This window comes from Bufo gargarizans, chromosome 1 (genome assembly GCF_014858855.1).
Source record: "Bufo gargarizans isolate SCDJY-AF-19 chromosome 1, ASM1485885v1, whole genome shotgun sequence".
NCBI lineage: Eukaryota > Metazoa > Chordata > Amphibia > Anura > Bufonidae > Bufo > Bufo gargarizans.
The window spans coordinates 670,277,114-670,290,499 of NC_058080.1; the positions used below are offsets into that span (position 1 = coordinate 670,277,114).

At 42.5% G+C, this 13,386-nt stretch overlaps 1 protein-coding gene across 2 annotated transcripts in view; it reads right to left on the bottom strand.

Moving 5' to 3' along the window:
- AP3B1 (adaptor related protein complex 3 subunit beta 1) overlaps nucleotides 1–13,386 on the bottom strand; it is a 316,263-nt gene that overhangs the window by 181,099 nt on the left and 121,778 nt on the right. For both annotated transcript variants that reach the window (XM_044276105.1, XM_044276102.1), the window contains exon 12: nucleotides 11,132–11,194. In XM_044276105.1, the coding sequence (XP_044132040.1) occupies nucleotides 11,132–11,194 (63 nt within the window). The remainder of the gene's footprint in view (nucleotides 1–11,131; nucleotides 11,195–13,386) is intronic.

Sequence of the window (13,386 nt, forward strand, 5' to 3'; positions counted from 1 at the left end):
GATTACACTGCACGTACATATTGTATACTGCATTACTATTATGTATTAGGCATATTTAGTTTATAGATATATATGGTTTGGTTCCTGTCTGTTGGATTATGGTGTGGTCCCAAGGGTGGCCTTAACCCCTTAAGAACACGGACAGTTTTTGTGTGGTTACATTTTTTCATCCCTGAATTCTAAGAGCCATAACTGTTTTTCGCTCCCATTGCCTCATGAGGGCTGATTTTTTACGGGAAAGGTACTAATCCATTTATCAAAACGAGTTCCTGCACAGCCGGGAGTTGTCCCCACTGCTCAAGAGGTGTCAACCTGACACTTGACAGGACATCCCACCCGGCCTTATCAATCTCACACCTGCACCACTGCTCCAAGTAGAGGTGCAAGCACAGCTGCTACCTGAACGGTGACTGTGCATGCGCCGATACCCCAAACTGTAGTCGGAGTAGTGGCATAGGTGCGAGATTGTCACAACTAGACAAGATGTCTGGCCCTGTCAATCAAGTGGTGGCGCAGTCCTCTGGAGCAGTAGTGACAGCCCCATGCTGCTCAAGATTTTTTTTTTTATGAACGAATCGAATCGCTCATCTCTAAATGATATTTTTGCAGCAGCTGGAGGGCCACAGGTTGGGCATCCCTGCTCTAAGTAATCCCATAAGAAGGACTATACATGAATTAACAGGAATATATCACTATAGTAAACCTGTGTCTTAAAAGAGTTGAGTTCCCTAAAAACAATGTCTTATCAAAGACATCCCCTTTAATACAGGACCTGCTGATGACTTTGCCAAGGGTAGTTGCAAAGACTTGCCGTATTAAGTCTCATTCACATGTCCGTGCTCCAATCCGTGAGCAGGTGGTCAGTGACGCATCCGTGAAGCTGTCCTTGAAGGACAAAATAGAGCATGCATCCGTGCTAAAAAAAACGGACCCACGGACCGTGCTAAAACACGGAGATGTGTGAATACACACAATAAAATGAATTGGGACGTGTGCTGTCCGTGGAGAACACGTACAGCACACATCCGTGAAACACTGACGTGTGAATGAGGCTTTACTAGGTGGTCATTCAGACGAATGTGGATGGATGTCCGGAGTATGCAAGAGCTGCTGTAAGTTAGCAACTCTGCTCCGGCACATAGCGAGGAGACCTCTCTTTAAGGCATCCATATGCCCGAAAAGAGCTCGTCGACATGGCATGGGTTTATGGCAAAAACCTTGACATGAAAATATAAGGTGCTGCTCGAATGCTGGTTCACCTTGATTAGGCCATCTTCTATATGCCCTAATTACGAGGTTTCTGATAGGGCGGTAGATATCTTTTAATAAATATATATATAATTCATCAATATATATATACATACATACATATTTAGAAATTTGTTCACACTTTGTTAGGTGGTAAAAGGTAAATTTGCGTTATGGATTCCGTTACTACGGACCATAATGCAATTCTATGACGGAGTGCCTTTAGAGGCATTCCGTTATTCATTCCGTCATAATAGAAGCCTATGGACTGCAAAACAGATCCTTCCCGTTAAGCAGGAGAGGACTCCCCTGCATAACGGAAACAGGACGGATCCGTTTTGCAGCCCATAGACTTCTATTATGACGGAATAAATAACGGAATGCCTCTAAAGGAATTCCGTTATGCATTCCATCATAGAACTTGCGTTATGGTCCGTGGTAACGGAATCTATCACGCAATTCACCTTTTACCACCAAACGAAGTGTGAACAAATTTCATAAGTGGAAATTCGCTCATCTCTAACGAGTACATTAATGACAGCTGAAGTTCGACATAAAGAGGATTGTGACCTTCGTACACTGACATGTGTAAGGACAGAGTTTAGACTAAATAGGGTAAGATTTTAATGAAAGGAACTATTGTTTTATATAACCAAGCCAAAAATCACCTAAGGCCATGAACTCTAATACAGCCAGTCATTTACAGTGCAGAGACGGTCCACTTACCAGGCTTATAATCGGCCATTGTCTCTACATAAGGACACACTGGTGAAACAGTCCAATAAGCAACTTATTACAACCCAATCTCAGCTCTCTAAAGCGTCTTCTTCAAGAAAAAGAATAAAAAGAGGTGCCTGCTAAGAGGCCACATATCATTTACTGAATGTGCCTGTGGTAATATAAAATATTCTAATATTTCACCAGTGTCCTCTTACACAGACAATGGATTCTGAATATTGCCCATCAGCTGATCACAGGACACCACTGAAGAGGAAAACGAGAATAACTCTTCCTATGAATCCCAATAAGACCTATGGCCAGCATAACAGCATATGTAATTACTAGGCCAGGGCAAACTCTTATTACATAAACCGGTGGGGAAGAATTGTTGCAAAAAAATGCTTTTATTGAAACAATTAAGGTTTAAAAGGTGATTTCCTGCACTAATAATAATTTGTAAGGTATATATATATATATATATATATATATATATATATATATATATATATATATATATATAGAGATATAGAGATATATATATATTTATATAAATAAAGAATATAATACTGAGTGTGTGTGTCCGCTAAAGGAATCCACACCGTCGCATTTACAATCACGAAATTTGGCACACAGGTTCATCAGTTGTCCGGGAAGGTTTTAGACCAGGTCTCAGCTCTCTAGGACGTATCGTTCCTGAGATATTCCAAAAAAAAATGCATTAGCCAATAGAAGCTTGGTCACATGACCCTTATAAGCGAATAGAAGCTCGCAGGTTGTCCAGCCTCTACATACACAGTTTTATCTCCAGATTTCCATAACAACCCAGCCATTTTTCTTCACTGCTGTAGGATTCTTTAACCACCTCAGCTCCCCTAGCTAAAAAACCTCCTTAATGACCAGACCACTTTTTACACTTCTGCACTACACTACTTTCACAGTTTATTGCTCGGTCATACAACTTACCACCCAAATGAATTTCACCTCTTTTTCTTCTCACTAATAGAGCTTTCATTTGGTGGTATTTCATTGCTGCTGACATTTTTACTTTTTTTGTTATTAATCGAAATTGGCCGAAATTTTTGCAAAAAAATGACATTTTTCACTTTCAGTTGTAATTTTTTATTTATTTTTTAAACTACATTTCTATATAAATTTTTCTCTAAAATTTATTGTTCTACATGTCTTTGATAAAAAAATAAAAAAAATGCAATAAGTGTATATTTATTGGTTTGGGTAAAAGTTATAGCGTTTACAAACTATGGTACAAAAATGTGAATTTCAGCATTTTTAAGCAGCTCTGACTTTCTGAGCACCTGTCATGTTTCCTGAGGTTTTACAATGCCCAGACAGTAGAAACACCCCACAAATGACCCCATTTCAGAAAGTAGACACCCTAAGGTATTCGCTGATGGGCATAGTGAGTTCCTAGAAGTTTTTTTTTGTCACAAGTTTGCGGAAAATGATGATTTTTTTTTATTTTTTTTCTTACAAAGTCTCATATTCCACTAACTTGTGACAAAAAATAAAAACTTCCATGAACTCACTATGCCCATCACGAAATACCTTGGGGTGTCTTCTTTCCAAAAGGGGGTCACTTGTGGGGTAGTTATACTGCCCTGGCATTTTAGGGGCCCTAAAGCGTGAGAAGAAGTCTGGAATATAAAGGTCTAAAAATGCCCTCCTAAAAATAATTTGGGCCCCTTTACGCACCTAGGCTGCAAACAAGTGTCACACATGTGGTATCGCCGTACTCCAAAGAAGTAGGGAAATGTGTTTTGGGGTGTATTTTTAGATATAACCATGCTGGGTGACAGAAATCTGTCTCTAAAAGTCAACTTTTCCCATTTTTTTTATACTAAGTTGTCATTTTAGAGAGATATTTCTCTCACCCAGCATGGGTATATGTAAAAATACACCCCAAAACACATTGCCCTACTTCTCCTGAGTACAGCGATACCACATGTGTGACACTTGTTTGCAGCCTAGGTGCGCAAAGGGGCCCTAATTATTTTTAGGAGGGCATTTTTAGACATTTATATTCCAGACTTCTTCTCACGCTTTAGGGCCCCTAAAATGCCAGGGCAGTATAAATACCCCACAATTGACCCCATTTTGGAAAGAAGACACCCCAAGGTATTCTGTGAGGGGCATGGCGAGTTCATCGAAGTTATTTTTTTTTGCAGAAATTGATTTATTTATTTTTTTTCTCACAAAGTCTCCCTTTCCGCTAACTTGTGACAAAAAGTTCAATCTTTCATGGACTCAATATGCCCCTCAGCGAATACCTTGGGGTGTCTACTTTCCGAAATGGGGTCATTTGTGGGGTATTTATACTGCCCTGGCATTAGGCTACTTTCACACTAGCGTTCGATCGGATCCGTTCTGAACGGACCCGCTCATATTAATGCAGACGGTGGCTCCGTTCAGAACGGATCCGTCTGCATTAGAACTTTTTAAAATTTTCTAAGTGTGAAAGTAGCCTGAGCGGATCCGTTCAGACTTTACATTGAAAGACAATGGGGGACGGATCCGCTTGAAGATTGAGCCATATGGTGTCATCTTCAAGCGGATCCGTCCCCATTGACTTACATTGTAAGTCGGAACGGATCTGCTCGCCTCCGCACGGCCAGGCGGACACCCGAACGCTGCTTGCAGTGTTCAGGTGTCCGCTCACTGAGCGGAGCGGAGGCTGAGCGCTGGCAGACGGATGCATTCTCAGTGGATCCGCCTCCACTGAGAATGCATTAGGGCCAGACGGCTGCGTTCAGGGCCGCTTGTGAGCTCCTTCAAACGGAGCTCACGAGCGGACACCTGAACGCAGGTGTGAAAGTAGCCTTAGGGGCCCTAAAGCGTGAGAAGAAGTCTGGAATATAAAGGTCTAAAAAATGTTACGCATTTGGATTCCGTGAGGGGTATGGTGAGTTCATGTGAGATTTTATTTTTTGCCACAAGTTAGTGAAATATGAGACTTTGAAAGAAAAAACAAAAAACAAAAATCTATTTCCGCTAACTTGTACAAATTTTTTTAAATCTTCTATGAACTCGCCATGCCCCTCAAAAGTGATCTTTTTATAGCGCCGCAGCGATTTTACTGTGTTTTTGCAGTGATCAGGAAAAAAAAATTCTGTCACTGCGGTGGGGCGGACTGAACGCAAGTGTGCGCACAAGATCAGGCCCGATCGGGCGAACACTGCGTTTTTTGTAGAGCCTATAGAACATGTCCTATTCTTGTCCGCAATTGCGGACAAGAAAAGGCATTTTCTATATAGTTCTGGCTATGTGCGGATCCGCAAAATGCGGAAAGCACATTGCCGGTGTCACATACAGACGTCTGAATGGAGCCTTACAGGGGGGTGATCAATGACAGGGGGGTGATCAGGGAGTCTATATGGGGTGATCACCCCCCTGTAAGGCTCCATTCAGACATCCATATGCGTTTTACGGATCCGCAAAACACATACGGACGTCTGAATGGACCCTTACAGGGGGGTGATCAGGGAGTCTATATGGGGTGATCAGGGGTTAATAAGGGGGTTAATAAATGACGGGGTGTGTAGTGTAGTGGTGTTTGGTGCTACTTATTACAGAGCTGCCTGTGTCCTCTGGTGGTCGATCCAAGCAAAAGGGACCACCAGAGCACCAGATAGCAGGCATATTAGACGCTGTTATCAGCGTCTCGCGAGATGACGCGTATATGCGTCCAGGAGGAATGAATCGACCGCCTCCGGAACGCAATCATGCATTAGGCGGTCCGGAGGCGGTTAAAGGAAATCTGTCACCAGGATAATTGCTATTGAAGTAAAGCCATGGCCTAATAGCACTTAGTACCTTATTCCCAGATCTGCCTTTGTTCCAGCAATAGACGTTTTTATCCTCTGAAAATCCAGTTTATTTGGTATGCAAATGAGCCAGTAAGGTGCCCAGAAGGGAGTCACTCTTCCAAGAAAGAGCCCAAACAACACCCCCTGCCACAATGTGTCCACCCTCAAAAGACTTAAAACCCCACCTCCAGGTCCCGCTAAACCACGCCCCTTATCTAGTTAGGCCATGCCCACTCTCACTCCTGAGCCGACGGGATTGAAAAAAAATTAAGGTAAAAATCAACTTCTTTCAACTGCAGGGGTGGGAGGGAGGCTTTCTCCCTGCAGCTTACACTCAGAAAGCACAGTGCTGCTGTCTTAGAGTGAGCTGTTCAAAAGGACACAACCCGATCCAGTTAGGCCACACCCCCTCCCTCTCAGCCGACTGAGATTGAAAAAATGAATTTAAAATTGAACTTCTAGGTCCTGATAAGCCACGCCCAGATCTGATAAGGCCACCCCCGCCCCAATCCTCAGCCGAAGGGGATTGAAAAAAATTAAAGGTAAAAATCAACTTCTGTCAGCTGCAGAGGTGGGAGGGACGGTGACTGTCTTAGAGTGAGCTGTTCAAAAGGACACGCCCCCGATCCAGTAAAGGCCACTGTTAAGGGGGCGGGTCCCTTTGGAAGTCACTGTCAAGGGTGTGGTATGCTGTGAAAATCACTGTTAACCCCTTAGTGACCAAGCCTGTTTGGGCCTTTATGACCAAGCGTTTTTCTTCCTTTTTTCATGGTCTCGTTCCAAGAGCTATAACTTTTTTATTTTTTCGTCTATATAGCTTTATGAGGAATTGTTTTTTACGGGACAAGTTGCAGTTTTTAACGGCACCATTTTGGGGTACACATAACTTTCTGATTAACTTTTATTAACTCTTTCTGGTAGGGAGATGGGGAAAAATAGCAATACTACCACTGCGTTTTTACATTATAAATTTTACGACGTTCATTTTTCGGTACAAATAACATAATATCTTTATTCTCTGGGTCAGTACGATTACAGCGATAGTAAATACATTTTTTTCCAATAAAACCCCTTTTATTAACCAAAAAAATGATTTTGCATAGCCACTTCACAAGACCCATAACTTTTTTTTTTCTTTTTCTTTGGAGTTGAGTGAGGGCTTGATTTTTGAGGGACAATTTGTATTTTTCATTGGTATCATTTTGGAGTAAATGCCGCCTTTTGATCGCTTGTTATTACGTTTTTTTCGGTGGAAACTAAGAATAAATTAGAAATTCTGTCCACTATAGGGGATAATTTATGTAATATTTATGTAGTCCGGGTCGTTACGGACACGGTAATACCAAACATATGGGGGATATTTTCTTTTTGCAATTTTTTTAATTAAAAAAACGTATTTTCAATGGATAAAAAAAGCATTTTTTTTATTTTATGGATTTTTTATTTATTTAATAAATGTGTATTTTTTTTCTATTTTTTTAATACTTAAGTCCCACAAGGGGACTATAATATACAGTATTTTGATTGCTTTTAAAATGTAATGCATTATCTCTATAATGCATTCCATTTCAATAGCAATGCTATTCAAAGACTGACCAGCAGGCTGCGCCACAGAGGCACAGCCTGCTGGAGAGAACTGCAGACAGGCTCGGGGCCCTGATCGGAAGCGAGGTAAGCTTCCCAACACATCAGCACCCCGTGATCGCATTTTCGGGGTGCTGATGGGAGACAGAGGGAGTCCGCTCCCTCTGTCACCACTTTACATGCAGCGGGCGCCATTGCGCTCGGCATGTAAAAGGGTTAAACAGCCCGGATCGGCACTTCTGCCGGTCAGGGCTGTTAGAGCAGGGCCCCGGCTCTCATGTGAGAGCCGGGTCCGCGCTCCCCGCTGCACGGGGGAGCTGTGCAGAGCTTAGACCGGGCTGCCGTAAAAACGGCCGTAAAAACACGTATGGGTGGTCACTAAGGGGTTAAAGGAGAAGGCTGCTGTAAATGTCAAAGTTAAGAGGGTGGGCTGCTGTGAAAGTCCAATTTTAAGGGCTGCTGTGGGGGAGGAAGGGGGTCAGTGTTAAGGGGTGGGGGGCTGTGGAGGTCACCGTTATAGTGGATAGTGTTCATATCTTTTAACGACACAAACATTAAATGAAATAGATTAAATATACCCGAGCAAAGCACACACACACACACACAGACAGACAAAGGAACATAATGTAATCCTCATAGACTCCTATCCTAATGCACTGGAGTCTATGACAGAAGCAATCTGCCAATTGCTTGTTATAGTTCTCTGTGGGAGCTGTAAAAAATAAAAAAGTCTAAAATAAATTAATTGTTTTTCAAACTGTAAAAAAAAGATTTAAAAAAATGTATAATCACCCTCGCCTTCCCCCAAAATACATAATAAAAACATCAAAATCATGGGCATCGCCACTATTAAAATATAAAAAAAATCCAATACGGCTAATGGCAAAACCGAAAAAAAAAAAAGTCACGATGGCCAATTTGCAGGTTTTTTTTTGTCGCTTCACCTCTTGCAAAAAATTGCATAAAGAGTGATCAAAAAATCATACACCCCCCAAAATAGTGTTAATTTAAAGTAAAGATCGCCTTCACACAGTTCCATACAAATAACTAAAAAAACCTTATAGGGGTCAAAATACAGTGACTAAAAGAAAAAACTAATTTTTTTCAAGGTTTTTATTTTTTTCAGTAATTAAATGCAAGAAAAACTATACATATGGGGTATAACCATAAACATACTAACCTGGAGAATGAAAGTAACATGTCACTTTTACCACATAGGGAATATCGTAAAAACAAAACATAAAACTGCTGGATTGCATTTTTTTCTTCCAATTTTACCCCCATTTGGAATTATTCCAGCTCCCTACTACATTGTATGCAATATTAAATGGTGGCATTAGAAAGTGCAACTTGTCCCGCAAAAAAAAAACAAAAACAAAAAAAAAAAACCTTCATATGGCTATGTGAACGGAAAAATAAAAAAAAGTTAGGGCCCCGAAAAGGCAGGGAGTGAAAAATTAAAACGCAAAAACATCAGGGGGCTGAAAGGGTTAAAGCTTCATATTTGTCTCAGCAATGCGGGTACATCCGAACATAGGACCAACACAGATGCATTCAGCTGCCAAGCGCACATGTAACAGGTCAGCCAGTGTCATAGGTACAAATCTGCTGACAGATGCCCTAGGTATGACTGATAAGGCTACTTTCACACTCGTGTTTGGTGCGGATCCGTCATGGATCTGCACAGACGGATCCGTTCAGATAATACAACCGCATGCATCTGTTCAGAACTGATCTGTTTGTATTATCTTTAACATAGCCAAAACTGTTGGAGGACGGATCCGTTTTCTATTGTGCCAGATTGTGTCATAGAAAACGGATCCGTCTCCATTGACTTACATTGTGTGTCAGAACGGATCCGTTTGGCTCAGTTTCGTCAGACGGACACCAAAACGCTGCAAGCATTCCCAATATAGCGCCGGCTTTGGGCCTGCGCACGCCTCCAAAGCGGAATGGAGACTGAACGTAGGCAAACTGATGCATTCTGAGCGGATCCTTTTCCACTCAGAATGCATTAGGCCTGCACAATATATCGCCAAAGCAATCGCATCCCCATAATCGACGATTGAGATATGGCGATTTGGCCGACCCAAAAATGCTGCGATTACCTACAATGATACACAGCCGCCACAATGCCGCACAGCACGGAGTGCGGAGGGGCTGGGGCCGGCATCTGGAGGAGGGGCTCGGGCCGGCATCTGGATTAGGAATGACAGTGGGGACCGATGCAGTCCCTGTATTCTAATGCACCAGCGCCGCTTATTGTTGTATAATCCTATCTAACCTATAGGCATTGTTAAGATATAATAATCATGTGTAATCCAGCTGTATTACTTACAACTAAGTTCTGTAGCCGAGAGGAGGTAGGAGGCAGGCTGGGAGGGCGGCGCATCACTCACCTGTGCCGCCCACTTTATGAATGAAGCAGGCGGCGCAGGCGCGTGACGTAGTAAGTGACGCGTCGCCCGCGCGTCCTCCCTGCTATGGAACTTAGTTGTAAGTAATACAGCTAGATTACACATGATTATTATATATTAACAATGGTTAGATAAGATTATACAATCGTGAGCGGGGCCAGTGCATTAGAATACAGGGACTGCACCAGTCCCCGCTGTCATTTCTAATCCAGATGCCGGCCCCCAGCCCCTGTATTGGGGGTCATTTACACTGCAGGGACACTTGGGGGAAGGGGGGGGGGGGATTTGTGGATCGCACATAACATAAGATGCTATATAAGTGCCATCCAGAGATCCCCCATAACAGTGCCATCCAGAGATCCCCCATAACAGTGCCATCCAGAGATCCCCCATAACAGTACGTCATCCACAGATCCCCCCATAACAGTACGTCATCCACAGATCCCCCCATAACAGTACGTCATCCACAGATCCCCCCATAACAGTACGTCATCCACAGATCCCCCCATAACAGTACGTCATCCACAGATCCCCCCATAACAGTATGTCATCCACAGATCCCCCATAACAGTGTTATCCACAGATCCCCCATTAATTCAAAACCCACCAAAAGCACACCTTTTGGTTCAAAATCTATTTTTTCTTGTTTTCCTCCTCAAAAACCTAGGTGCGTCTTATGGGCAGGTGCGTCTTATAGGGCGAAAAATACGGTATATTACCTTATATTGCTACTGCTGACTATGGTGTTCTTTAAAAAGTTCCTGTTTGTTCAGAAAATCTTATTTTAATAAACACATGTTCTTATATCTATTCTATTTATCTGTTCTGTGCAGTGCTAGTGAGAAAATGGCAAGTTTTGTATTTTGTACTTTTGCAGTAATGCAAATATGTTATTTAATTTAGTAAAAGAGGTTTTATTTTGAAAAACACTGTGCATTTCAGTTCTTGAGTTGAGCATAATTACATTTCAGCATTATCAGTGATTTGTGTGCGCTTTTGCCTTGAAAATCCAAGCAAATAGACCTCTAGCACAATTCCCTTAAAATATCGCATCGCATACCGTTATCGCAATATTTAGGGCCCTAATCGCACAAAATTTCCATATCGTGCAGCCCTAGAATGCATTAGGGCAAAACTGATCCGTTTTGGACCGCTTGGGAGAGCCCTGAACGGATCTTACAAACGGAAACCAAAAGACCAGTGTGAAAGTAGCCTAAGTCTTCACATTACAGCAGACAGTCATTGGCTGCATATGTGAAGTCTTATTGGCCACAGGCCCCGAAAGTGATCTGGTGACACATGATAATAGGTTAGGAATAAGATAAAATGCAGATTTAAGACCTGGAACTCCCGGAGCAGAGTGGAGATGGTCGCTTCAGTTGCCAGATTAGTCATTATGTCAAGCTGCAAAAAAATCATACAAGATCATGAGAGCATGGAATAACACGCTAGTTTTTCAGACGTATAACTAAGACACAAAACACATACATGGTCTTATGCCTAGTGAAGGGTCTGCACTAGATATAGCACTTGACATAGTGTAGGATGTCATAGAGGGGTGTGCAAATATATGACCTGCACTAAGTGTAACACTCCATATACCTGTCTCCCTGCAGTGTTCCTTTAACACAGGAGCTAAGCAACGATGGCGACACTAACTATAAAGCTAATTCGGGGTTCAATCATATATTAAAGGGGTTCTCCTAGTGGCACGGAGTTATAACATGCATGTACGATTAGGCTACATTCACACAAATGTATTTTGATGCCTTGTCCATTTCGGTTCTTTGCTGATGGGATGCGGACCCATTCATGTCAATGGGTCCGCCAAAAATGCGGACAGCACACCTTGTGCTTTCCGCATCTGTATGTCCGTTACGTAGCCCCGCAAACATGTCCTATTTTTGTCCGTTTTGCTGACAAGGATAGGCATTGTTACAATGGATCCACGAAAAAAAAAAAACAGATGCCATACGGACCGCAAAACATATACAGTCGTGTGAATGTAGCCTTACACAAACCAAGCAGGTGGGAAAAAGCACTGTAGCTGCATATGAGCTCAAGGGCAACCTGCTATGTGTCGTTAGAAAATGACCCATTGATTAAATCAAGCTTTTGGTGATGTTAGATTTCATTTTCGATATTGCAATCTACCCATTCCCATATGCCAGTCTGGATTCCCTGTGTGTTGGCAGTTGCCTCTTCATAAATTGAGGCACATCTCTGGCTCTGACACTCAAATATATGCCAACCAGGGGCTGGTGTAGACTTGAGATATAACTGACGCCAGGTCTGGCTATGTTATAGTAAATCCAGCCCCTCCCACTAAGCACCCACCCCTATTTGTGCCACTTAGCATATGCATATTAATAAATGCCCCTCAGTAACCACCATTCACAATAGGTGATATCACAGCTTATCTGCTCCCTCCTGAACTCTGCACAGGTCACAGAGCATGCCTAGAACCCTCTTCTATAGAAGTCAGTGAGATCAGCTCCAGTCTATTGTGTCTATGGCCCATGGTGGCTGTTGTAAAGCATATGTAGTATATGTACAGATAGACAGAACTCCAAATTGTAGATATGCAAATTAGAGTATTTATTCAGCAGGACATGGTGGTGCACAACAATACAACGTTTCAGGCTAAAGGAAAGCCCTTCATCAGGCTGGCGTACAAAAAGAAAAACAGGGAATTTTTTCAGTTTCCACATATGTTCCTTTTTCTATCCTTTCCCCATTTCTCCCTGTGGGCAGTTGCCCATAATCTATCCATATGTACAGGAGTATCTTAGGTCCCCTAATGTGCTATTCCCCCCAAAAGAATTATCTTGGCAACTTTGCCCCCAACCAAAATGGCTGCCCCCAACTCAGGGCGCCCGTCATACCCAAGCCTCCTCCACCCTGTCTCTCTTTGGCATTTAGCCTGCGTCCTTCTCGGGCTTATGGGCCTGCGCATGGCGATATTCCCTTCTTAACTGCGCTGCTGACGCTTTTCTTCCGGTATTTAAGATGGCGCCCGCCTATCCTAATGTAGCGCCGGCTTTTCCTGACCCTGGTCACAACCTAGGTAAGATTTACTATTCATGTCTTTATACCCATTTTCTTTTCTGTTCCACCACCCTTGCTATTAGCGTTCCTCCTAGCTGCCCCAGTCTGTGGATGCAACCTTCCCCTTTACCTCACTCTCCACTATTGTTTCTTATTGTCTTGCCTCTATTTCAGCCCTCTGGTATTTGCACAGCTATTTAAATTGGTGTGCTCTAAGTATTGTAATAACTCTTTCACCATTATGTATTGTTACATATGATCATGGTCTATGTACCGATTCCTGGTATCACCATTGTGTGATTATTTATAAATGAAATTACTAGCACGATATCTACTCATATCAGTGCTCCAGACTAAAAAAAATACCTAGTAGCCATTGGCTCCTGAACAAAAAAAATTCAGGAGCCTAATAAAATTTTTAGTCGCCAAATCAAAACCAAATCAAAATTTGGGTATCGCGACAACGCTACGCCGATCAGAACGGCGTAGGGTTGTTTCGATACCAAAATTTTGATTTTATAACAAGACACGGAGGCTCCTATTGCTTT